Genomic DNA, 27,088 nt, shown 5'->3' on the forward strand with positions numbered 1-27,088 from the left:
GTGGGGATTATAAACTCCTGGTACCATACTCAACTTTGTTATGTGGGTTCTGGGGACCAAACTCAGGCCCTCATGTTTGTACAGCAAGCAGTTTGCTGGCTGAGCTGCATCCCCAGCCCCATCATTTTCTACCAGATACATAAAACCGTAAAGACTTTGCCATATGAACAGGGCCCAGGTCATGATTTGCTTATTGCATATCTCTAATGCTTTTGTCTTTCAGATCCCAATAATGAGAGACCCTGGGTGGATCCGAAGTGTGTGGCCTTCAAACATCAACGTGAGTATAGTAGCTCGAAGGTGTTCTTGTGCTTTCATGTGTCAGGATTAAAGTCTTCCTTGTCACCGTGCAGCTTCCTCCCATGGGCAAACAGTCCTCAAAGTGGGACTGTGCCATTCGGTGGATGCTTCCAGAGCAGTCCCTGTGTTTCAGAAGCACTGCCCTGGCAGCTATCCACTTTGCCTGGATTCTGATTTTTACTCCTAGCCCATCCCCCTCTAGACACAGATTGGATTTTTGTCATCTCTCCAATTAAAAAACATCCTCCAAACTTTAGATTCTAAAGGCTCCTAGCATAGCGGACAAAGTCCACATGAACTCTCATATCCTTGGTTGGACTTTGCAGGTGTCCCTGGCTGTGATCACAAGTGTTTAATAAGAGCCTTGGTAGCTTCCTCTGGGACCTGCTGCAGATTCCTTCCTCCTTGTAGCTGGTCCAAGCCTTAGGTCCCACCCTGTCCCATCATCGCTAGGATTATACTCTGGCCTTGATCTGTCTGGCCCTGAAACCTGTCTTTGCGGATCTCCCCCAGGCTCCATAGTCAGCGCTCAGATGCTCATCTTAAGTGTTACAGTTCAGATGGCAAGGTATTCTGACCATTGGAAGCCAAGGAATAACACGAAGTCACACCACACAACAAACCTCACACAAGAGATTTATTGGGTGGGGAAACACAGGAGGGCGGGTTGTCTCTGCTTGGGTGAGAAGCAGCAAAGAACTAAGCAGGACGCAGCCTTTCTATAGGGTTTCTTGCGGACAGAGCTTTTCAGGGTGGCCTGAGACTGGAGGAATTGTGTGGCCTGATCTTAGGGCAAGCTCAGAGACTGGGATCTGGGAAATGGTCCTGCTACCTCCCAAGTCCTTTTCTTGTTTGTTTGTTGTTGTTTCTTTGTTTGTTTGTTTGTTTGTTTTTCTAGATAGAATTTCTCTGCATAGCCTTGGCTGTCCTGGACTTGCTTGGTAGACCAGGCTGGCCTCGAACTCACATCGATCCACCTGCCTCTGCCTCCCGAGCTCTGGGACCAAGTCCTTTTCTTAGCAGTTCCTTTGCCCTGGTGCTAGGTATAAGTTTCAATAACACCATACAGCTCATTACAGCCCATGGCTCTTAAACTTTCGAGTCATCGAGGACTGGCAGTGGACTCGAGGTAGGGAGGCTGTTGGAGCAGTCCAAGGAAGAATCAACTCTTGAGACTTATTTTACTCTACTGTGGCTTGTTCCTTACCTTGAGGCTATAAAACAAGTAGCACTTTGGCTTTGCCGTTAAAGAACTCACAGGCTGGAGGAGCTCAGGAGAAAGGTGTGGACTGAGACTTGCAGAGAACCTCGAGGGCCAGTGAAGCTCTAGCTGAGCAAGGGATCCATTCTTGCGATGAGGCCTCAGCGGAGTGAGTGAGGAAGGCTGACAAGGAGCTCCAGGGACTCTGAGGGGGAGAAATGGGCACGATGGGAGGCCAGGAAGCCCGAGTAGTGGGCAGTTAGTGGCAGTTGAGGCCTGAATGGGGAGCCAGTGTTCTGTGAGAAGGGACAAGAAGTCTCTGGGTAAGCGGGACCTCCTTTGGTGGGTGGCAGTGTAGCCTGGTAGTCATGGAAGTAGCTTGACACTGCTTCCTGTGGCCAATTCCCTAGTCTGCAGATTCTCGGGTAGAAGCCATGGCAACCAGGCTTTGCAGGTTTCCAGCCCACCTCTGGCCCCACATGCAAGCCAGTGGTTATGGTCCACAGGAGAATTGGATGAGGAAAGCAGCCCACTAGCCTTAGATATGGCAGCCTTCGCAGAACCAACTCATCCTAACATGGCAGGAGACGACAGGGCAAAATTACAAAACATTTTCATCACCCATGGTAAGGGGTAAAAATTCAAAGTCATGGTCGTTGCTCTGCCACTTAACAGTATCTGAGAGAGATGCCTAATGGTACACTAGCTCTTGTGTACAGTGGGTGCTCACTTGATTCCATATATGAGTGCTTGCTGTTTACCAGAAGCCTCTGCAGCAGGAGAGGAGGTGACAGCTTGTCTGAGGTGGGTAGAGAAAGATTAGGAGCAATTCCAGAGAAAGGCTTCCAACATAAGGTGAGTCTTCTGGGGAGTGATGGAAGAGCCCTAGCAGTTGAGCATGGGGGTAAGACACAGCACTGGGCCCCAGGACTGGAGACACAAGCCACCAGAGATACAGAGGGAAGGGGGAGAAGGTGGCAGGAGCTGATGCCAGCCATCAGGAGGACTTTTCTGGTCTTCCAGGGACCTCAGACTTTATCCTGTTGATAATGAGGTGTTTGCCTCAACTCTCTGTTTGCTTTCAAATCTGATTAAATCTCTCTTTCAGCTGTAATGGCTAGAGTGTCAACTTGACAGGACCTGGAATCACCTGGAAGGGAGTCTCAGTGAGGGGTTGTGTAGATCTGGTTGGCCTGTGGGTGCGTCTGTGGAACATTGCTTTGACGACTAATGTTAATTGATGTGGAAAAGCCCCAGTCCACTGTGGGTGGCGCCATTCCCTGCTTAGGGGCCCTGGACTGCATAAGGGTAGAGGAAGCGAGCTGAGTAGTAAGCATTGCATATGTTCACTCTCTCTCTGTTCTTGATTGTGGATGTAACTAGTTGCTTCAGGTTCCGGCCTTGACTTCCCCACTGTGATGAACTGCCCCTGAGACTGTACGCTAAAGCAAACCCTTTCTCTTCTAGGTTGCTTTGGTCAGGGTGTTTTATCACAGCATCAGACACAAAACTCGGAAATGGGTGAAGATGGCCCTCCTGTTCCCAATATCGAGTTTTTAAGTTCTAAAAAACGTGAGCCTTATACTGGGTCAACCTAACACAGGCTACAGTCATCAGAGAGGAGGGAGCTTCAGTTGAGAAAATACCTTCATAAGATTAGGCTGTAGACAAGCCTGTAGGGCATTTTATTAATTGGTGATTTATAGGGCAGGGCCCAGCCCATTGTGGGTGGGGCCATCCCTGGGCATGTGGTCCTGGGTTCTATAAGAAAGCAAGCTGAGCAAGCCATGGGGAGCAAGCCAGTCAACAGCACCCCTCCGTGGCCTCTGAGTCGGCTCCTGCCTTCAGGTTCTTGCCTTGTTTGAGTTCCTGCTCTCAGCTTTTGATGATGAACTGTTCAATGAACTGTGAGTGAAATAAACCCTTTCCTCCCCAAGTTCCTTTGGTCATTCATGGTGTTTCATCACAGCAATCGTGACCCTAAGACACACCTTTTGAAGCAAAGGGAACATAACAAATATTGGTCTGTCCTGTTGATGTGCTTCCTGCTCTGTGGCTTTCTCCTTCAGGTGGTGTGAGTGTCATCCTTTCAGGTGTCTGATGATAGTCACAGGCTCTTATCTAGAAATGCACTGAGTGGCTCTCATAGCCAATTGCTAGTTTGTTCGTTTGTTTTTAATATCAGTTTCTGGGGATGTTTATTACCAACAGGCACCCGGACAGTTACTTCCAAAACGTATTTAAATAGAGTGTCACACTACACAGAACTTTCATTTTCTAGTCAGTGGCTTCTTGGTTTTCTAGAGATGTCCCAAGGTGTTGTCTCGTTTGTCAATGACCACACTACAGTGACAGGTCAGTTTTCTGTCTTTGTGTTCATAGCCCTCCACATCAACCATCTCTTTCCCCACCCCAGGGAACACCTTGTTTTGGACTCTCCTTGCTGTCTCTTGCTTGAGCAAGCCTGGGGATCTGTTGGGTCTTAACTTCCTTGAGGGCAGGGTCATCTCCTATGTACTTACCTGCACTGGGCCAGGCATGTTACAAGCATCAGGATGGCCTCTGACAAGGGTGCTGACATCTTTCGTACTATAGCAGGGCTCAGTCATTTATTTTTAGTGTGATAAGTGTATATATCTATATGTATATATATGTATATATATGCACACATTTATCATAGCTTTATTTGTAATTATGATGAGCCTATTTGTAAGCAGGCATGACACTCCATGATGTGATAACTAGGCATTCATTTAGAAAATATTTGTTGAGACCTAAGTGTCAGGCACAGTTTAGATAAATTAAAAAAAAAAAATCAATGGTCTTTATCCTTTTGTTTAACTGCCTGCTGGAGAGCGATTCATAATAGTCATGCATACAAATGGAACATTACACTTGGAACCCAGATGTACGGCAGAGTCAGAGTCTCTAACAGAACCCACATAGTTTGCTGGGGGGGTGGGGGTGGGGGGGGGAGTGACACTTTAAGTGAGTTGAGGAAGGTGGGAGGGAGAAGACACTCTGCCCAGGGCTGTTCTGAATAGAGAATGGTCCACAATAGCCATGCTTTTGGTTCTGAATAAGAGAAAAGTTTTAAGTTCAAAGTGAGCAAAAGTAATAGAATGAACAGCAAGCAGCAGATAGAAGCAGCAGAAAAATGAGAAAACATCATCAAATTCGGGGCTTATGACATGCCACAGTGGTGACAGGGCCAGCTTGCTGAGGTCACGAGGGAGGTGGAAATTCCTAAGCAGAGATGAGCGGTCCCTGTGGGCCAGCTTCCAGCTTCTGGTTCCCACTGCAGCCATTTTGTATTTCTCATGATAAACATGGTGACCTCAGTTAGAAACCCTGGGCCTTCCAGCTGTCCCCAAGAGTGCAATACTTTTTAACACCCTCAGTTGTTTGCTGGTCCCCTACTTCCCTGTTTCAGGACCAAGGAACCTGTCCCAGGACAGGGTATCTTAGAGGACACTTGATATAAACACGCTCACATCTGAGACAAGGAGCAGGAGCATCCTCATCCCCAGAGTCTGCTTTCACTAAGTACAAATGCATGACAATTCACCAGTATAATTGATACCTCAAGGATGCAGCGTGGACAAAGGAACTGTAGCAGAAGGGATCTGACAGGAGCGAGGAATGAAAATGACCCAAGGAGGCTTGAATCTCGAGCCAGAGAGGAAGTGATGAAGCCAGGGCAGTCAGCCATTTGATGACAGATGGTGTAGAGGCATTATCTCTCTGAGCCATGTGCTCTCATGGTCTCCTGACTGCAGCAGGGGGCAGGGGTGGCTTAGCTAGTGCACACAGTGACAGAGTGGACTCCACAAAGGAATCTGAGAGAGGAGAATTCAAGGGGGGGGGCATTCTAAGGATGGGCTCAAGCCCTCTCATGCACATTCATTCTTTAGTATAAGTGGTCCAGGAAGAGAGATGGGAAAGTATTGGATGGAGTGTTAACTATTCTAAAATGATAAGGACGTTGTGCGAATTTCTTCTTCCAAAATGGTCCAAACAGCCCTTCAGATGGTTAGGGATGGTTAGAGACACCATTAACACCGACAGTTGCTGGGGAGGATGTGAGTATATGAGAGAAGGGTACAAAGATAGAGGCCACTGAAGTCCCAGCACAGGCACATAACATCAAAGCTTAAGCTGTGGGTCATAACTGTGACGTCTGAATGTGTGAGTCACAAAACACTTGACAAAGGTTTCCTGAACTTGCAACTGCCATAAATTAATTTTTAAAAAAATCAAACATGAACCCAAGGTGTTTCTGGCATCACCTGACTTCACCACAGCCTTGGTTCTGCACACACAGTGTGTGTGCTTTGCACCGCATGCGCTGTTACTCTACATAGGCTCAACCAACACAGCTTGAAACACCTTGGCTGAGGTTCATGACCATTGTCCTGGGAATTGCAATGTTTTTTTTTTTTTTTACAATGCGCTCACACTTTTCTGCTACCATGTTAACAGAAAGTGAAGATAATTGATATTTTTCTACCATCAGTCTTCAGCATGTAAATATCAAATTAGTGTGTCTTTAGATTGTATTAGCTAGGCAAGCACATGCATCTCATTAGTAGGCAACTTTTCTATTGTCTTTAATTATAAAATTATATGTATCAAACTATTATTTTAAGATTTACTTATTTTATATGCGTGAGTGTTTTACCTACATTTATATATGTAGCATATGCATGCAGTGCCCATGGAGGCCAGAAGATGGCGCCTGATACTCTGGAACTGAGTTTAGATAACTGAGCCACCATGTGGTGTCAGGAACCAAACCCAAGTCCTTTGCAAGAACAGCCAGTGCTCTTAATCACTAAGTCATCTCTTCAGCCACCAAAGAACTGTATTAAGTAATTTTTTCTGAGTTATTAGTAGACATTGTTTGACTTGTATACTATTTTATATACCTATGTATTCAGGGTTACAACAAGTTTTCTTGGTTGAAATGCTATCATGAGTGGACATTTGAGAAGCCCTGATTTAGGTGATGGGCTAGAAGAAGGAGGTTCCAGACAGTTCTGTTCATTGTTGCTTTCTAGTAGGTGGCCTGGGGTCCTCAGGTGACATGTAGGGGTCATCTGATAATGGCAGAGAACAAACTAGAGCCCAGCTCTCCTGTTCTGCTGACTCACTCTTGTCAGGACATCCTAGACTCTAGAGAGATCTGAGATCTTTTGTTTGTTGTCACTAGACCTGTTGTTTTGAGGCAGGGCAAAACAAATCAATGGGCTGGGTCCCAGGACAGAGTCAGTGCAGTGTTCTGACATTCCCTCTCTTTGTGACGACTTGGGCAGCCCACAGGTGTGTGTGTGGGGGTCTGGCTCAAGGGTAAATGTGAAACTCTGAACTTTCTTCTTCTTTTTAGAAAAAATTATTTATTGTATTTGCATTGGTGTTTTGCCTGCAATGTATATCTGTGAGAGAGTGTTGGATCCTCTGGAACTGGAGTTACAGACAGTTGTGAGCTTCCGTGTGGGTGCTGGGAATTGAACTTAGGACCTTTGGAAGAGCAGCCAGTGCTCTTCACCGCTGAGCCATCTCTTAGCCCCGAAACTCTGAACTTTCAAAGCAAGTTTTCTTGCTCCCTCTTGATTCATGTTGTAAAACTACAGTTCCCTTTTCATAAGCACCCATCACAGAGCATTCCCACGCCCAGGTCATCCTTGATAGGATAGGAAGAGAGGAAAGCCACTAAAGATCACTGAGGCTCCACAAGGTGCATCATAGCAGCCTTCAGAAGCTGGCTCTTCTCCATCTGCCACCTCCAGGTCCACTTGTGGTCTGCTCAGATGAGGGAAAACAACTACCCATGGCTTCTTAGACACCTTTGGCAAAAGATACAGTGGCTCACTTTGGAAGGCAGTGAGGTGGGGGGAAGACAGAGAGAGACAGAGACAGAGAGAGACAGAGAGAGATAGAGACAGAGAAAGACAGAGACAGAGAGACAGATACACAGAGAGAGACAGAAAAGACAGAAACAGATAAAGAGACAGATACACACAGAGAGACAGAGATAGACAGAGACAGATACACACACATACACAGAGAGACAGAGACAGAGACAAATAGATAGAGACAGATACCCACACACACAGATATGCAGGCTCATGCATAGAGAGAGAGAGAGAGAGAGAGAGAGAGAGAGAGAGAGAGAGAGCGAGCGCTCATTGAGTAAGGCCAGGCAAGGAGCATTAACAGAATCTAGCCAACATGTTTTTCTTAGCCTTCTCCCAAAGAGGACACAGGAAGCCCCCAGACTCAAGAGATAGACCGTTGTCTCAGTCCTGACTCCTTTGTTAAAGTGACCACAAATCCACACTTCCAGGTCTTTCAGAGTTTTTAACCATCATCATCTGTCTCTTGCACACCTGACGTGGCATTAGACCACCATTTCTCCACTGGGTTTTTCTCTGTGGCTTAAACAACTTTGACCATTGTGCTTAGAACACGACTTGTAGTCCCTTTCTCATCAGGTCACACTCTTCCAAACAGGTGAGCAAGTATCCTTGTGACTGCAGTATAATGGCCATAGTGAGTGGGATCCAACCTCAGGAGAGGACCAGCAAAGAGCTGTAGTATGTAGTGTGGACTGTGTAGTTGGAATGTGGGAACCACTCCTGCAGTCCCATCATTTTGGAGGGAGAATCAGGAGTTCAAGGCTAATTGGTCCTTAGCCTTTTGGCTATGATCAAGTGTAGAACTTTAAGGCCAGCCCTTGGGTACATAGCAAACTTGAAGCCGTCCTGGCCTATGAAACCATTTCTCAGCTGAACCAAACCAAACCATGCCAAATCAAACCATTACTTCTCTTGTTTTAGACTGTCAGAAATTTGTAGCACAGGATCTGAGAATTTAGGAAACATAGAGCTATGGGATCTTATTCTTGTGGCTCAGAGATGATGATGATGAATAAATTGAATATTCTCTCTGTTCTCAAGAAAATAGTTCACACTGTTGAAGACAAGAACATTTTACTCAGGAAAGAGACCCAGAGACATGCCAACTGTGGTGTGGCAGAGGGCAGGCAGATGCTGCTACAGCCAACTGTGGTGTGGCAGAGGGCAGGCAGATGCTGCTACAATAAGCAAGTATGTGGTGGAGAGATGGGAGAGAAAGAGAAACAGACAGTTTATAGTCTATGAAGAGAGGAGGAACAGGAAGCACAAGGGTGGTAGGCAATAGCTTGATGTGAGTAGCCTGCACTGTCACCTGAGGCCATGGTGAGGTCCCAGATCATGCCACATCTGGGTCTGCAGCCCTGAAGCAGCAGGGATTTGTGCTCTTGCCTGTGGCCCATGTTACCACCAAAGGCCTGGTCTGGGCTGCTTCCTGGGGCCATGTTGATGCCTGAGGTCTCTGCAGAGCTGATCCTGCCCCTTACCAGCTTTGGTATACAGGAGAGCTGTCCCTGTCCCTCATCAGCTTTGGCGTTCTGGAGAGCTGTCCCTGTCTCTCACCAGGGCATTCTGGAGAGCTGTCCCTGTCCCTCATCAGCTTTGGCGTTCTGGGGAGGTGCCTCTGCCCTTTGTTTAGGACAGTACTGGAGAGCTGGCACTGACAAAGTGAGCATAGGAGAGCTAGTCCTCTGTCTTATGGGCAAGTTTGCAAGAGCAGAGTGAATATGGAGGGATGGGGAGATTAGTGGGACTGGGGCACATGATATATCATTTGTATCAATAAAAAAGTTTTTAAAAAAAGAATTGTAACTTCAGATGGAGCCGAATAATCTGAATCCCCTAAATTCTGGTATAGAAGGATTGTCACACTCTGCAATTATTGTAAGAGAGGCTGGTGCTCAGTTGGAATTTTTCATAGATGTTTTAAGTACAGTCACATTCTCTTAGAGGACAGCTCTAGGTGCTAGATTTGCATGTGACTTACCAAGAAAGGCTGTCCCATAAGGACAAGCCAAGAAATAATGCAGATATTCCCCATGGTTTTTATACCCTTTTGCCTGAGACTTTACACAGTGGTGCATGTGCTGTAGAGCCACCTAGCAGTCCAAAATGCTATGAAGCACCAGAAGAAGAAAATGTCCTTCCTGAAAGAACTCATCTTCCAAATGCAGCTTTCTTTTCATGGCTCATGAGCACAGACCAGAAGCCACATGGGATGGCACAGCCAACACTTGGCACATAGTCACATTCCATGCATAGTAAGGCTCTGCCCAAGGTTTCCATGTTTCACCTTCACATCTGCTGTGGAGCTTGGCTACCAGGAAGCTGATCATGAGCTTTGACCCTAGGTTTCTACATAGTGACAGGAAGAAAGGAGCCAAGGTGTATGTACCTTGACTCTCAGCAAAAGCCTGGGAACCTAGTGTGACACCCAGGCAAGCTTGACCAGTTCTAGAGCATTCCCATTGACTCTTTTAAAAGCTATTTTGTTAATTGTTTTGGCGTGTGTGTGTGTGTGTGTGTGTGTGTGTGTGTGTGTGTGTAGGTCAGATGACATCCCCAGATGTCATTTTCAGGAAGACTATCTCCTTTGAGACAGTCTCTTGTTGACTTGGAACTCACCAATGAGGCTAGATTTACTTGGCCAGTTAACCTCAGGGTTCCTCCTGTCTCAGCCTTTCGATTTTCTGATTACAAACTCATGCCATCATGACCTGCTGGTTTTTTTTAAAGGTGGATGCTGGAGCTTGAATGCCAGCTTTCGTGCTTGCAAGGCAAGCTCGTCACTGTGTAGCTTATCTCCCCAGCGCCTGCTTTGGGCATTTCTGAGAGCTCACATGTAGCTTCAGTTTTCTACAATCAGTGCTTTTTCTACTCAACCTCCATCATAAGAATCTCAACATGAGACTTGGTAAACAACACTGATTGTCCATGGTCTGTAAAGAAAAGTGGGCGTGGCCCTTCCCGCTCTTGAAATTTCCTGTTTGTTGGTTGCCACTTTCCAGATTATGAGTCGGTGATTTCAAAAGCCGCCAAGAACTCCAATCTCATAGAAGGATGGCGACCCATCCATCCTGCCTCTAGCATTACCCATATTCTGTGGTGAAGCCCATGCTGGCCTCTCGACATTTGCTTGAATCTACATCCACCTCTCCCTTCTAAGCTCCATCTGATGGTGATGTCACACCCCCAGTGATGACATCATAATCCTGACACCCACCAATGAGCCTGGAGCCTTAGCAGAGAATGGTCATGAAAGAAAACTGGAGAAGGGGAGACAATAAGTGGGGGGATCTAGGGGAGGGAGGATGGGGAAGAGAGAACAGGAAGAGGGAAACTCGGGGAGCTAGTCATGCCTACCCTAACCACAACCACAGAGGGCTGGCCTAGCAGAGTGCTACCTACAGGACGGCGAGAAAACAAGAACACTCCACTGAGGCACTAAAGAACTCACAAGCAGAGACCTTCCTGTGAAGTTGATGGAAGACAAATGGGGTCCTCACAGGCCATCCTCCACAAGTGGGCACACAGACTTTCCTCAGACAACTAAGGTACACGACTCCAGGGAGGGCGAAGGATAACAAGGCTTCGGTGGCTCTTGTGATTTAGGTTCTTTGTGTGTGCTGATAAATATGTATGTTGTATGTGTGTGTGTGTTGGCATATATGCACTGACATGCGATGGTGTAGGTGTCTATGTGCTAGGACAGAGGCCAAAGCGGGGTGTTGGGTGCCTTACTCTATCACTCTCCACTGTATTCCCTTGAGGCAGGGTCTCACAGAATCTGGAGCTAGGCTGGCAGGCAGAAATCCACAGAGAGCCCCCTGTCCTTAATCTCCCCCACACTAGAGTTGGGGGGGGGTATAGATTTTGGTGCAGACATGCTTGACTTTTTACATGAGTACTGGGGATTTGAACTTAGGGTCTCTTGCTTGCATACCAAGCACTTTTATCCACAGAGCCATCACCCTAGGCACTCAATAGTTCTTTAGATGTTTCGGTTTCTTCCACTGGCTTCTTGAACATGAACTCAAAAATGGACAACTGTTGCAAGAATTTGTGGGGACTAGAGCCCTGTAACAAGGCTTTTGAGGGGTCTCACATTCATTGGTTACCGATGAAATTTTATATAGATCTCTCCATCTTCGTTTTCATATCTCTCTCTCTCTCTCTCTCTCTCTCTCTCTCTCTCTCTCTCTCTCTCCCTCTCTCTCTTTCTCCCTCCTCCAACCTTGCATAGATTAGAACCCTAAGGCATGCCTGCAGGGCCTAGTTAGGGGTCCTTAGATCATTAGAGGCACCACCTTGGGAAGAGACTGATGCTGATGGACTTGGGAGAGCTACTTCATATGGGACTGGGTTGTTGTAAAGCAAGGCTGCCCCATGCCTGTATGCCTGTGTGCCCATAGTTCGTTCTGATCCTTTGCCACGTTGTGACACAGCCAAGGAGGCTCTCGCTGGATGCTGAGTAGAAGTGGCCATCTGAGCTTGCTTCCGGTTTCCAAAACTGGGGCCCATATGAATTCCCTTACTTTATCAGGTGTTCTGCTTTAGCAACAGAAAGCAGGACCCCGTGTCTTGTGGCAAAATATAGTTGGTGAAACACAACCTGTAAGAAAATTCCTATCTTCAGTCAAAGGCATAACAAGGTGAATTAGTCTTCTGCTTCTGCAGAGCTTGAAATTCAAAGTGAACTGTTTCAAAGACAAACAGAAGGACGTGTGTGTGTGTGTGTGTGTGTGTGTGTGTGTGTGTGTGTGTCCGCATGCGCGCACATGCATGTGCATGTGTATGAGTGTGTGTTGCATACAGGAGCTTCCCTGATCAGTATGTCAACATGCTCTGAGAAGGAAAGCTGACAGTGTGATTTGGTTGCGAATGCCCCCCACCCCCACTTATCTGAATGTCTGGATCCCAGCTGCTGGACCTTTTAAAGAAGGATTAAGAGGTGTGGCCTTGTCAGAGGAGGTGTGTCACTGAGAGTGGGCTTTGAGGTTTCATGCCAGGCTCAGTCTGTCTCTCTTTCTCTGCCTCCAACTAGTGGATCAGATCCAAGCTCTCAGTTACTGCCTCAGCCCCACACCTGCCTGCCTGTCACCATGCTCCCAGCCTTGATGATCATGGATTCACCCTCTGAAACTCTAAACCAGCCGCCAGCTAAAATGCTTCTTTTTATAAGTTTCTTTGGTCTTGGTGTCTAATCACAGCAAAAGAACAGCAGCTAAGGCAGTCAGATGCTTATGCACAAAAGCAGGACAGTAGCTGTGGCATTCAGTGTTTCTACTTTATCCTGAAGGATGGCACTCCCCAATCTCAGATTCCCCACCAAGACTCTCTCACCCACCTCCTTTCAGCCCCACCGTCACTTAGCATCATCTGGGCAGGCTGCCTGTGGGTTTTACCCCATCCTGAAGCTTGGCCAAGTCGCCCTTTCATTATTTCCAAGCAAAATCACCATCAACAGATTGCCTCTCTCTTGCTGTGTTTCCAGGGAGCATTGAGCACCTCACATAGACCAAAGCCTGGCAGCTGCTTAGGTGATTCTAGCTTTAATGTGGCAATACATATGTGTATAGATACAGTCACACACACACACACACACACATGCATATGCACACACAAGCACACATATGCATGCATACATTCACATTTATGGGGGCTGGCCTACACAATCACACATCAGGATTCCTCTCCCACACTATATCTGAAGTGTTGTGTCACTCTTTAGCTGTGCCTTCTTTCCAATGAGTGGAAGGGCACAGCCCTGTGTGGCCCTCCTTAGGGAGACATGTAAGCACTCCCAAGTTCCATTTTATCAAAAATAACTATATGAAATTAACACAGGAGATCTCCTTTTAAAGGTATGATCAAATTGAAGTTCAGGCGTACCTTGGCCAGAGTCACACAGCTGATGAGAGGCAGGGACATAAGGCCATCCTTTCTGATTTTCAAATCTTTTTTTTTCTTTCCTATACTGTGTGTAAATAGTAAGCTCTAGCCTCTCTCTGTCTCTCTGTCTCTGTCTCTGTCTCTGTCTCTGTCTCTGTCTCTGTCTCTGTCTCTCTCTCTTTTAAAAATGCAAGGCGATGCCTAATGTTGACCTCTGGCCTTTGCATACATGCATGTTTCTACACACACACACACACACACACACACACACACACACACACACAGCTTCTCAAAAGGGTATGGGAAGAATTTATAAGCAGCTGCCATGAACACTCCATGGCAAACAAGGAAGTTATCTCTTTCCCTTATTGCACAAGGATAAAGAGAAGTTGGAACAATGAGCTACCACCACTCAGTTCCATTCACAAAACAGAAGGGTGGAGGGGTGCAGAAGGCTAAACATCCTGTCCCAGGCCACGCAGGTAGATGGTAATGTTTGCCTAGCATTTTTGACTCTCCTTTTGGATGCATGGAATGTTATTTGTAAATGATGTTAATCCAGTGACTAATGTTAAACTTCCTGTTGATTTTCTATGTACAAAGGAGTGTGTTTAAATCCAGGAAGCTGCCTTAAGTCTCCTAAAAAGTCATACTCTTTCCTCTGTCAACTGACTTTACACAGTTTAGCTTGTGGGTCATGCAGTAAGCTTGCTGCGTCCAGCACACAGCAGACCCCCTGAAGTCTCTCTCCCCACTAACCCTGGGTTCTAAGTCAACCATGACAGGTGTCCAGGTGTCAAGCTGGCAGCTGCAGCTTATGCAGGCAACTTTGAAACTCTTAATCATTTTTTGGCAAACCCCACCCCTTTAGTTTCCTTAGATGACTAATGATTCTGTCCCTGGGCATTGTAGATTTCTATCTTAAGTGGTACAAAGGTCCATCTACTGAACCACTTCCCAGTAGCTAATCAATGACTTCGGAGGTGGCTTGGATGTCTTATGACGGCAGGCCAGCTGCATAGAAACCTGCAGTTATCTATCTGAAGCCCACTTCTCTCAGCGAGGCCAGAGGCTTGACAGCTCACTGACTGACACCCAGCTTCCTCAGCTTGGTGGCCAGCTCCGAGAAAGGACCAAATGACTTCGGTCACACCTTCCGGACAGGCTGGCTTTGTGTTTTTAGAGCCTTTTAGGCTTCATTTATTTGAGCTTCTTTTCTAGCCTGTTTAATAAACCATTAATTTATTTGAGCCTTTAAGAAAGAAAAGTATAAACTGGATGAGTTAGTAACACAAATTCTTTTCTCACCTTTCCAGAGGCTAGTGGTCCAAGATGAGGGGACTAGCATAGTGTGGTTCTGGTGAGGGCTGGCTTCCTCTGATCACATATGAGCTCTAATCCAATTGGCTTGACATTAGCTAAGCCAGTTCTCCTCCTGAAGGCCCTGCCTCCTAGCGCTGTCATATTATGGTGGAGCGTGTTGATGTATGAATTTGGAGGAGGCACAAACGTCCAGTTAATGCAGATACTTCTCTCCATTACAGCTAAGAAATTATTCCAAATTTTCTCTGCCCACAGAGGTGAGACGAGGGCCTCAGATCCGCTGGGTGGTCAGCCCTTAACTGATGAGCCATCTCTCCAGCCCCCTGCTTTGGAGTGAACTCACCAGAGGGCTGGGGAGTAGCAAGGTTGGTAGAATGCTAACCTTACATGCACAAAGCAATGGGTTTGCTCTCCAACATTGTACGAAGCTGGGTGTAGTGCCTGTGCCCTGGCTACATAGCAAGCTGGAGGCTAGCCTAGGTTGTATCAGACCATGTCTTAAACTAACAGAAAACAGAGAAGAGTAGAGTAGAAGTAAACCTTGGACATGCCAGTTGTAAGCATTGCTTCAAGTCCCCAAGAGAAGGACAATGGCCCAGATAAGGCCTCTTTCAACTTGCTCTGCAGTGGTGCAGACCTCTGCCTGCCTGTGGCTAACACCTGTTCTGATTGGCTGGCATGCATGTCATTCAAAATAGTCTGACCAGGCAGGGAGGCGGCACTCAAATTGAGGCTCAGGGGAAGGCTAGGAGGGAGAAGCCTGCAGAGCTCGATGCAGACATTCTGCTCTGAAGTGTATCCCAAAGGATCGTTTCTAAGGTGACAGTGCAGATGCCTTCTGGTGACAATGGGTGCCGAAGGCCTAGAAGTGGACCAGAGAGGAAAGAAGGCAACGTCTGGAGGGAAGAGCATAAATCTCCCTTCATGGCTGCATGTGAGAGTTCACTGCAGCTGCCAGGGACAGCCACTTACCAGACTGATGGAGCAAAAGGGGACAACTTAACCAATGCCTTGAGCAGTTGGAGAAGGGGACACATGTTCCAAACAGCAGTTTGTGGTGGCCATGATGAGGGAGGTGTGGCTAGCGTTACCGTCTCGCCAGCAAGAACGACGCTGCACACACACACAGGATCCTTCTGCAGTAAAGCTTTAATGCATTTTGAGAAGGAGAGCATAAGCTTACAGCAAGTAAAATGGAGACCCCAAACAGCAGAAACCCATCGCTTATATAGGAAACTGTCCTCTGCTTAGGATGTGTCAGTCCCTGACTGGCTGTTGCTCATCGGGCGAGATGACGCCACGGGAGAGGCAGAGCACAACAAGTGGAAAATCCCTTCACACATGCGCAGATTAGTTGTTTATCAGCATGGGACACAGGATGTCAGCGCCATCTTGTAATGGCGAATGTGAGCGCGGCCTCTCACAGGGAGGAGGGAAGTAAATAAGAGATTTCAGCAGACAGCTTGCTGGGCTTCTGGAGATGCAAGTGTGATTCCCAGCACCCACGTTGGGTGACTCAGAACCCTAACTCCCGTAGATCTAATGGCCTCCTCTGTCCTCCTTGGGAACTCACATACATATATGACAACACACCACACACACACACACACACACACACACACACACACACACCCTAAAACTTATAAGTATGCAAGCTCAGTGGGGAAGAGGTGCCCTAGTGCCCATGGGCTCCCCAAGAAAAGGAGAGTTTGGGGTTGGGGGTGTTAGAATTGGCAGGGTAGAGTGTAGAGAGGAAGGAAGGAGCCCAGAGGCGTTGGCAGAGGACTGCCAATGTGCTGACTGAGCCTCCAATGTGCATATGGTTGGTTCAAGCTGCAAACAGGGCTTATGGTTGGAATGGTCTGTAGAGATGACCCAGGCCTGGAATAATTTGGCTTGGTGACATCATAACAAGCTCACAGATTCTGTAGTGACCTCCTCCCTCCCTCCTTTCCTTCCTTCCTTCCTTTTCCCTTCTTCTTCTTCTTCTTCTTCTTCTTCTTCTTCTTCTTCTTCTTCTTCTTCTTCTTCTTCTTCTTTTCTGAGACAGGGTTTCTCTGTGTAGCCTTGGCTGTCCTGGACTCATTTGTTGACCAGGCTGGCCTCAAACTCACAGAGATCTGCCTGCTTCTGCCTCTTGGAGTGCTGAGATTACAGGTGTGCACCACTACTGCCTGGCTTTGTGACCTTTTTTTAACATGAGAATGCTCACCTGGCTTCCCCTGAGTGTGGCTGGATTGACTTCCTCATATGGATCTCAGGAACAGAATGTGGTGTCAGGGAGGGTGGTGGGGTGTGACTTCTGCAAGTAGGTCTTAAAAGGTGTTCTGGCCTCTGCTTTGTGCTCTCTTAGACTCACCATTCTGGGAGAAGCCAAAACTCAAGCCATGCTATGGGAAAGGTCTCCATAAAAAGGATCTGAGCCCTTCACCAACAGTGAAGCAAGCTCTTTTGGGGGCAGGTCCCAGCCCCAATCACTGTGGCTATGACTTTCCCCATGTTTACAGTTTGAGGTTTTGTTGTTGTTGTTGTTGTTTTAAGATTATCTTGTGTGGCTGTTACTCAGATCTCGATGCGAGAGATGGTGCTCATTAACTATTGCTTAGTTTTGAGGCAAACTTGTAAGAAGCAACAGATAACCACGCAGGCTGGGAAGATTCCCCTACAATGCAGAGCTTTGGGCTGAGGACCAGGATGGGCAGTCCCACAACATTAGTGGCAGATGGGTCCTAGTGCACTGGCTGTGCCAGATCTGCAGGAGCCAGGCTTGAAGTCCCCGCTCAGCAGGATTCAACTAATCTCAAGCATTTTACCTGCATCTCAGAGCAAAGCTCAAGAAAACCAAAAGGAATGTATGGAAACTTGGCTGCCCACAATGCAAAACTTCCTTGTGGAAACACGAGGCATGCCAAGAAGCAGGAGCAGTGCATTACATTCTGGAGAGAAGTCGCTCTAATTGCATTTTCTGTGACCAAACGCCTGGCAGAAGCAACTGAAGGGGGTGTGTGGGGTGGGGGGTGGGGGGGAGAAATGATATTTGGCTTACGGTCTCAAGGGGTCCAGTCTATCATGGTGGGAAATGCATGTGCGGTGGGGGTGGGGTGTGTCCATGGCTCACAGTCTCAACAGGTCCAGTCTGTCATGGTGGGCGTGAGGAGGGGGCAGGGTTTGTAGCTGTGGGGGCACATAGGCTGCTTACCACAGTTCTGCAGCAATAGGAAAGAGATAGTGGAAGAGGAAATAGGTGGAATTACAATCCTCAAGTTAGTGCCCCTACTGGTCTATGTCCACCTAGCCAGGTTCTATGCCCCAAAGATCACACAACTGCTTGTTGCCCCCAGCTGGGGAAGTAGTTTTCAAACACACGAATCCATGGAAGCCATTGCATACCTAAACCGTAAGATGAGCAGAGACAGGATTGTCAGAGTTGGTAGAATAATAGGCAAATATACTAATTTTTTTCTGAGACAAGATTTCCCTGGGTACCTTTGGCTGTCCTGAAGCTCATTCTATGGACCAGGCTGGCCTCAAACTCAGATCTGTCTGTTTCTGCCTCCCAAGTGCTGGGATTAAAGGTGTGTGCCACGATGTCTGCTAAAAGAATTTATTCTTTAAAAAAGTATGTGCATGCATGTTTTCCTGCATGTATGCACAGGTACCATTTGCATGCTTGGTGCCCACAGAAGCCAGAAGAGAGTGTCAGATCCCCTAGAACTGGAGTTACAGATGGCTGTGAGCCATCATGTGGGTGCTGGGAACTGATCCTGGGTCCTCTGCAAGGGCAGCAAGTGCTCTGAACTCCCGAGCCACCATCTCTCCAGCCCCTAAAATAACTATTTCTTTAACAGCAGCCATTGCCACTAATGATGTGACAAGTGAATGCCTGGAGTCAGTCAGAGCCTGACTGTGTCTCCAGAGGAACTGAGTTCATGGAACACAGGCAGGTTTGGGAAGTGTTACTGGGAAGTGCCTCAAGGGATGCAGGATGCTGAGGTGGCTCCAGTCTGTGAAAGCAGAGGACCAGCGAGATCAGTGGGATTGTTCAGTTTTTACACAAGAGTAGGGAAGCTGAAGTTCACATGCCAAAGGAAGTAGAATGAGAGAGGAAGAAGGAAGTGTGTGTGTGGGCGGAGAAGAACTGCACTTCTCCTTGCATTTGTATTTGTGCTGCCTAGTTGATGCCAACTCGACACAAGCTAGAGTCATTGAAGAGGAACCTCAATTGGGAAAACATCTTCATGAGAGCCAGCTGTAGGGCATTTGCTTAGTTAGTGATTGATGGGGGAAGGCCCAGCCCATTGTGGGTGGGGCCATCCCATGGGCTGGTTGTCCTGGACTCTATAAGAAAGCAGGCTGAGCAAGCCATGGGGAGGAAGCCAGTAAGCAGCATGCTCCATGGCCTCTGCCTCCAGGTTCTGGCCCTGTTGAGTTCCTGTCCTGTCTTCCTTCAGTGATGGACTATGATATGCAAGTATAGGCCAAAGAACCCTTTTCCTCCTCCACGTTGCTTTGGCCGTGATGTTTCATCACAGAAGTAGCAACCCTGAGCAAGACAGTGTTGTAGGCAGACGTTCAGCTGAGGGCTGGTGACTAACCACGTCGATGGGAGCTCGTTCTTGCTCAACCCATTGATTCAGACGTCATTTTCTCTCAGAAACACCCTCATGGATGCACCCAGAAAGGAAAAAGGAAAAAAGCTAAAGAAGGGAAGGCTTTACCAGCTATCTAGGTGTTTCTGAACTCAGTTAAGTTGTGCATCAGAGCTAACCACTACACCACTCCATTAAAACTCAGCAACTGTCAGATTTGGATAAAAAGAAAAAAGGAAAAAAAATCCCTCTTGAGTTGGTGAACAGGACATTCCATTTAAACAAAATGGCAGGGTAAAAGAAAGCAGGATAGACACTAGGCTTGACAGCTCACTGCTTTTACCTCAGCACTCCGAGAGGCAGAAGCAGGTAGATCTCTGTAAGTCTGCAGCCAGCCTGGTCTACATAGTGGGTTCCAGGCCAGCCAGGGCCACATAGTGAGACCCAGTTTTTTACAAAAGTAAATGGAATGGAAAGATAGCCAATGCTAACATGAAAATAAAGAAAGCTGGATTTAACACACTGCAGCACATGACTGTAAATTCCAGCATGAGGGAAGCTGAGGCAGGAGGACTGCTGTGAGTTTGAGGTGGGTTTTAAGTATCGCTTAGGCTGTAGAGTGAGACCATGTAGCAAATGAAACAACACCAGCAGGAAAGGAAAATCTAGAATAGCTTACTAATATTGAGCACAGTAGATTTCAGAACGCGTGATAACAGGATGTAAGGGTGTCGGGAGGGAGAGGGCCTTTGTCTGGAGAGAGCGCCACCCCCTGGCTGCTTCAGGTCATGCATCTATCAAAACATCTTGTTTTTACTGGGGTTAATATTAATGCACAAAAGTTGTAAAGTTCTTTCTCCTAGGGGTGCCAGCGATCAGACACAACCAGTACAAACTCAGCAAGACCCAGGGCTGTTTCTCCCAAGAGGTCAGCTGTCCCTCACTCTCGCTTGGCGGTGAGCTCAATGCGCAGGCTGGTCACAGCAGAGGCCATTGGGACATCAGCCCTGGGCTTGGTGACTCTCCGTAGAACATGAAGATGGGTCTAGTCTTACAATCTTCCATGAACATCAGGGAGAGAAGAATATTTTTAAACAGACTCCCACCCTGTTAGCACCCTGTCACTGTGTCAGAGTCACTGCTGTCCACTGCTGTGTCCTGACCTGCTGCTCCCAGTGACCGTTTGGCAAAACGAATGCTAGTCATTTCTTTCTTAAATACTTGTCATTCATCCATTAGCAATATGTCTATGTGAATGCTGAGTGAGAGCTAATGCTGGTCCAGCGACAAGAAGTCTATTTGACATCCGTGTCCAAATACAGTAACTCAGCTGATTGCCCCAATGTGCTGAGCTGAGGCTAGTCATTCATGAATAGCCAAGGAGGTTGAGGTTCAGACTCACCTGCCCCAATGTCCTAGACATTGTGTATCCACCTAGGTTGCTTATTGTCCCCAAGAGGTTGAAGACCAGAGGTTCTCAACTTGTGGGTCGTGACCCTTTTGGGGGGGGGTCACATATCAGATATCATCCCACATATTAGATACTTACATTGTGATTCATGACAGTAGCGAAATTACAATTATGAGGTAGCCATGGAAATAATACGATGGTTGGGGGAGGTCACTACACCATGAGGAGCTGTGTTCAAGGGTCACAGCATTAGGGAGGTTGAGAATCACTGTCGTAGAGTAAGGCTGTGCCCTCAAAGGAGACGGCAGTGTGGGTGTGAACTTCAGGTGAAAGATCAGTGGCTTCTGTAGGTTGTTGAGGTCAGCGTGCCAGAGCGTTGGATGACCACAAATACAACGTGTCACTGAGCTGGTCTTTCCTAATTCTGGGCCAAAGCGAGGGCAAGAGATTCACACTGGCAGGCCTGCCCTGGAAAAAAAGACATGGAACTCCACTGAAGGGGAGCCCTTGGGGGTGAAGAGGCTCTGGAGACAGGTCTAGGCGCACATAGCACCCTGGTCTAGTTTCTGCTACCTGGTCATATGACTTCAGCCACCTCTTGGCACTTTACTTCCTAAGGATCTGGCACAGCCAATGGTATCTGCCCCATAGGACTCATTTAAAAAAAAAAAGCAGTGTACAGGATCTTGAGCTGGGTCTGGCTCATAAATAGGCTCTAAACAGTAGCCATGGTTGTCAGTACTTTATCAATATTGCTGCCTCTCTCTCTCTCTCTCTCTCTCTCTCTCTCTCTCTCTCTCTTGCTTTTAAGCTTTTACTTTTTGAAGGACTGACTTAAATATGTTGAACATAGCTGGTGTGTTTCCGCAGAGCTATTTTCCTTTCAAGCATGTCCCATACTCTGACCATCCCCCACGTTAAACTCTTAAGGTCTCTCTAGCTCTCCACCCTTTTGATCTCCTTTCTGAGCAGCTAGTTTCTAGCTAGACCCATCGCTCACAGGACTGGTGCCCCTCGCACTTGCCTGACAAGGTCACAGGTGACTCAGGACTGACTGGGGACTAAGACTTTTTGTTTTACCCCTAGCACCAGAACCTAGTAGAACAGTCTGTAGTTTCCCAGAGCAGTAGCCATTATTCCCAAATCATCGGATCTATTCCTCTAGTCTCTGCTGAGGTTGACTTGTCAGCCTCGCTCTGTACCTTGCTACCTCTCTTCCTATGTGATCCTCCATTTGCTGCCCTGCGGGCCTGGCTCATTAGGAATCTTTCTCAGGTGACCACAGTGGAAAGGCTATGATGGTGGTCCCTCTCTTGCTGTCTCTCAGGGAGAGAGACATTTTACACAGTAGCTATGAACTGTCCCTACCCACCTGAGGTCAGCCACAGCCTTTCTCAGCCCTGATGCAGCTGAGGTTCTCTCTGTAAATGCTTTTGGCCGTCGTCCCTCGCATTTAGCTCCTCCATCAGGCCTGGATTTGCCTAGATGAATGCCCGCTCAGGATGTGCCTTGCTTGGGGACTTGGCTGCCCCAAAACTCTTCCACACTGGTGATAACCCTTGGGTTCCTAGCATCACTGAACACGTGGTCACTACTTGAGACTGTGTGCTCACTGAGGACAGGTACCCCCATGCAGCCCAGGTACTTACCACACACCACCGGCCACTGGGCTGAGTGGGAAGTGAGTCAACGAGGCCATGGGTAGTGGCCACTCGCCCCAGAGACTGGACTAGGGAGTCTGGCCACAGTGTTGGGTGTGCCCCACACGTGTTGGCCCTGAGGCTGTGTGTGTTGGCTACAGTGTTGTGTGCCTGGGTCTCCGGGGAGCTGGGGTGCTATTTATTTCCTTGGATGTTGGGGGATGGATTGGAGTTAGCGTGGGCTTCAAGATGCCCACTTGCCACCCACTAGCAGTTTCCCTTGTATGTCTGTGACACTTCCTTTGCCCTCCCGGAGCACCGCTCTAATTATGATGGCCCCCGCTGACCCTCTAAAGTCTTCCTCCCCTGATGCTTTTATTCCTGTCCTTTGCTGTTCCTGGATCACCGGTGGGTCATTGTCATTGTCATCCTCTGCCTTCAGAAGCAGGGTCATTTCTATCAACCTCCCTGCAGCTCTCCCAGGCCCAGCCACAGTGCCACGGGCTGTAGTCTGTCTCTGCTGGGTTTCCCACTGCTCTGGCCTCTGGCCCTGTAGTACCGGGTGGCCCGTGGTTCCCACCTTGTTTCTGAAGATCCTACTAAGGAAATCCCTGTGATGATGCTCATCGGATCCCTGGAGTTGGGGGGGGGGGGCGGGGTCAGAACCCTGGTTCTGCCAGTCCTTACTCTCCAACCAAGCTGGGCTCTGCCGAACTGCACGCTTTCAACAGGTCAGTTAAATAGCCAGGTGATGGGGGTTGGGGGTGGGGCGGAGCAGAGAAAGCTGAAGAATGAGGCCCCATCAGGAAGAGGAACAGAGAAGTTAGATGTGAAACTTCTTCCTGGGAGACCTGAGACCTCTCTGGCAGACACACACCTGGCTTCCGCCTTTGTCTTCTCCCGGCATGGGAGTCCTAGGGGAAGAGTTCAATTTCTTCAGGCCCGTTGCCTCAAAGAGAGGGCCACCAGTGTCTCCTTTGCATAGATCTTACAGCTGGAGGCCTTCCGCCAGGATTTTGCAGAGCTGACCTCTGGAGTGGAGAGGTCAGTCAGTGGTCTGCCTAGGGTGTCTGTGGGGGGTCTCATGCAGAGGGCTGCTCACCCTTCTGTCCACACCCTTCCAGGCAGCCTGGGCCAGACCGACAGCAGGGTAGTTCCGAGGAGGTGGGTTTTCAGCTAGAAGGGGTGTTTTACAGTCTTGAAGGGGCTCCCAGTTTAGCAGAACAACAGTTTCCAGCATGACCCAGCCTGTTGTCATTCGTGATGGACACCTGCTTGATGCCTGTCCTCTCTGAGGGACCCGGGAGGTAGCTGCTGCCGCCACCAGGTCCCTTATGGAATTCCCCACTCCTCACAGTTCTGGATTTTAGAAGTGAAAATCTGGTCAGCTTGGGTTGAAGGGGGGGAGTGGGGAGAACTTAACACTTTCCTTTCCAGCCTCTACACGGACCTGCTGAACGAGCACCTCCACCCACTTCCGGGAGTGTAAAACACTTTTGAATCTAGGATGCTGTGTTGTTGATCCCAAGTTTGGCTCCTTCCTCCCTGAGCTGGAGTCATTAGGTTATTTCCCCTCTTCCGACTTGGGCTGAACACAGCAGGTACGGGGATTGGCTCAGGGGATCACCTCAGCTCCCGGGCTGACTCACAGCTCAGCAAGCTGCTTGGTTGCTGACAACACAGCCTGGGGCCCCACCAGGGGGGATCCAGACTGTGCCGGTTTAGAGCACCTGGGCCTCAGAGAATTTTTCTGTTTTGTGTGACCTAGTGAATGTTTCTGAGAAAAATGTCCTCTGTGTGTGGTCTTCCTATAGGCTGCAGGCAAAGGAGGACCGAACTTGCTGTGAACTCTTACTCCAGACCTTGGTTTATTAGACATCTCTCTCTCTCTCTCTCTCTCTCTCTCTCTCTCTCTCTCTCTCTCTCTCTCTCTGTGTGTGTGTGTGTGTGTGTGTGTGTGTGTGTGTGTGTGTGTTCCAGGACCCAGGTTCACTTGTCTGGTAAGGGCTTTAGGCTGGACTTTGTGTGTTCAGACTCTCCTCTACCTGCCTTCGAATCTGAATAATTTAAAAAAAATTAAGGCTTTATTTCAATGACAGAGTTGGGAGGTGGTGGCTGAGGTGGCTATGGCGGTGGGCTGGGGGTGGGGGGAGGGGGGTGGTTGGGGGAGGGGCAGTGGCACAGTAAGCCTTCATTCTGGGGCCATAAGCCTCAGGAATTTGTGGGCAGCAGAGGCAATCCTTGTGGCTGGCTGAGTTGCCTCCAGCACAGCTGGACCACGTCCACAGCTGGCTTGATGCACGGAGTCACCTGCCTGTACTGAGCTCCTGGAGCTTGTCCCCTGAGCTCCTGGGTAGTGTCTGCTCCTGGGTAGTGTTCCTCAGCAGGTGTGCTGAGACCTCGCAAGCTGTCTAGTCTTGGACTGGAGGCCGCCCGGCCGTAGCTTGGCTGGTAGAACCCTTGCCTGGCGTACAGAATCCCTTGACTGGGATCTGCAGAACCTCCCAAACCCAGTGTGGGGCGTGGGCACCTGTAATCTCAGCACTCTGGGAGCAAAAAGGCTAGAAGTTCAAGGTCATCCTTAGAATTTAAGATCAGCCCTCAATACATAAGGAGCCCCCCCCTCAAAAAAAACAACAACAACTCCCTCAAAATGTTAGTTTTTTGGAAAGCGCACTCTATCCATCACTCTGATCTCCCTGGTCGTCTGGATGCTGTGGCTGGCATCGCTCCTGACCTGTATCCCCCTTGTGTAGAACATCTAAATGGTACCCAGTCTCCTTCGGTGCCTACAAGACCTCAGGTCTGTGTCTGTAGCCGCCTTCCTCAGGGTCTTTGCTGTTCTGTACTCCTAGAAAGCGCTGTCTCTTTGGAGGGTCTATGTGTATACACCGTGGTGTAGCTCAGTTGGTCGAGTGCACGGTGGGGGAGGGCAGCTGCCTGTAATCTCAACACTTGGGAGGCGAGATAGGCTGATGACAAGTTCAGGGTCATCCTAGGCTATATAGAAAGCTCGAGGCCAGCCTGCAATTTAGGAGTCCCTGTCTTCCAAATAAAGCAAAACCACAGTTTATTGTTCCTTTGGGTCTCAGTGACCCTTGAGAGTGGCTTGGTCTGACTTGCACCCTTCCACCACCAGACTTGGCGTCCTCCGCTTTATTTACACGTTCCTGGCTTTGCGGCCGGGTGGCCAGGAAGGGAGGAGGACGGTGTGGGGGCTCTGAGAATGGGGATTGGTCGCTGGCTTGTGGCACAAGGGGGAGGACGAAGTGTAAACTGCTTTAAGGTCAAAAGGGCAGTCAGGCTGTAGAAACAGAGGGCTTTGGCTCTGGGAAGGAGTCGCAGGGTCTCTACTACTGGGAAAGTCAAGGCAATCGGTTCAGTATGGGGAGGGGTGAGTGGTTGTGGGAGGTGGGGATATTACGGGGAGGGGAGTGTCAGTGGGCCCTGAAAGAATCCCTGCTGCGCGTTCCTCCAGAGTCCCCCTGGCGCTTCCCCGGAGGCTCCGCCCCTGTTCAGGCCCCGCCCCTTGCCATGTTCTAAGCTGACAGAAGCTACGGGGCCTAGTGTTTGCATACAAAGGCGGCTACCGGCGCGTGTCCTCTTGGTGAGTAGCAATGGGGACTTGGGTCCCAGTTTGCATCTCAAGATCCATTCTTGGGACATGGGGCCTATCAGGGAGGCCGTGTGGGCCGCGTCACGACCCCGATCGTTCCCAAGCTTGAGGGGGACCCCCTGGGCTGGGACCCGGATGAGAGTCATCCCAAGGGGTTTAGGATTGAGGGTTTGCAGCCTAGGAAACTGAGACCTGCCTGGGGAAGCTAACCTTCGTGCCCAAGGGCACACCTCCGCCGGGTAGCAGCGAGCTGGGAAGCCAGCCTCTCAGGTTACGGGGCTCGCCACAGGCCTCCACACAGCTTGGCAGTCTGGTGGGCGCTGGGCCTCTGCGGCTCCTGCTCCATCAGCTTTAGCTGCAGGCCAGGGCAATGTGAAGGGAAAGCGACGCTTTGGAAGTCATATTCGGTATTGGGGGAGGGGGGTCGGGGTGGGAGTAGTGGGAGAAAAGACAAGGTGTCTGGCTGGTAATTTGTGTGGTTAGTAATTGCTGCAGATGCCCACCCGCCTTGGCGAGAAGCAGGAGTGAAAGCACTGGGCAGGTTTGGGGTCTGGGCCGTGGGACACAGCCGCTTCCCACAGGGTAGCGAAGTTGTGGGGAAGGTGAGCCTGTAACGGTTTTCGGAAGAGAGGCTGGCGGGCCTTGAGGATTCAGACGTCTACTAGGCATTCCTCGTTCTATAAGATACGTTTTATGAATGAGAGCAGCTTAGCAGTGCATAGTAATTAAGGACTAACATGCTCACCAGTAAGGGAACTTTTCAGTGTTCCCAGAAAGGCTGAAAGATCCCAGTGTATTTGGTTCCCCGCGTGGACAAAGCTTCCTGTTTGCTGACATTGCTTCTGCTGTCACGGGTTGTGTGTATGTGGGTGTGTGTTTTTGGCCTTTATCCCTGCCTGTGTAGGGCCTGGTGGTTGGGTTGGGAAGTCTGGGCCCTATGCTTGGCTCAGTCTTGGTGGCTGTGCCACCCCATATGACTTCTACCCTCTTTCGGTGGCAGTTGCCAATGCTGTTGTGGTGTGTGTCACTTTGGAAAGCTGGTGAGAGGGACAACAGTCCCAATCTTGTTGCTTGGGTGACAACTTAGGGCTTCAGATGAGGGAGATGGTATCCTTGGTGGGTGTCCTGAGTTGGGGGGGGGGTGGGGTGTCTGCTAGTGGGCCTGGGCCAGGTCTTTGCTTATCAGGGCTTCAGGCTAGGC

At 48.8% G+C, this 27,088-nt stretch overlaps 1 protein-coding gene across 4 annotated transcripts in view; it reads left to right on the plus strand.

The window, feature by feature from the left end:
- The window catches only part of LPIN1 (lipin 1), a 108,858-nt gene that overhangs the window by 25,639 nt on the left and 56,131 nt on the right, over nt 1-27,088 (plus strand). For 2 of the 4 annotated variants that reach the window (XM_084791864.1, XM_084791866.1), the window contains exon 2: nt 224-280. In XM_084791864.1, coding sequence (XP_084647990.1) covers nt 224-280 — 57 coding nt within the window. Of the gene's footprint in view, nt 1-223; nt 281-10,710; nt 10,971-25,752; nt 25,879-27,088 lie in introns of those variants that run through there. The other 2 variants (XM_084791865.1, XM_084791867.1) reach the window with 2 other exon arrangements.

This window comes from Acomys minous, assembly GCF_964271855.1.
Source record: "Acomys minous genome assembly, chromosome: 8".
Taxonomy (NCBI): domain Eukaryota; kingdom Metazoa; phylum Chordata; class Mammalia; order Rodentia; family Muridae; genus Acomys; species Acomys minous.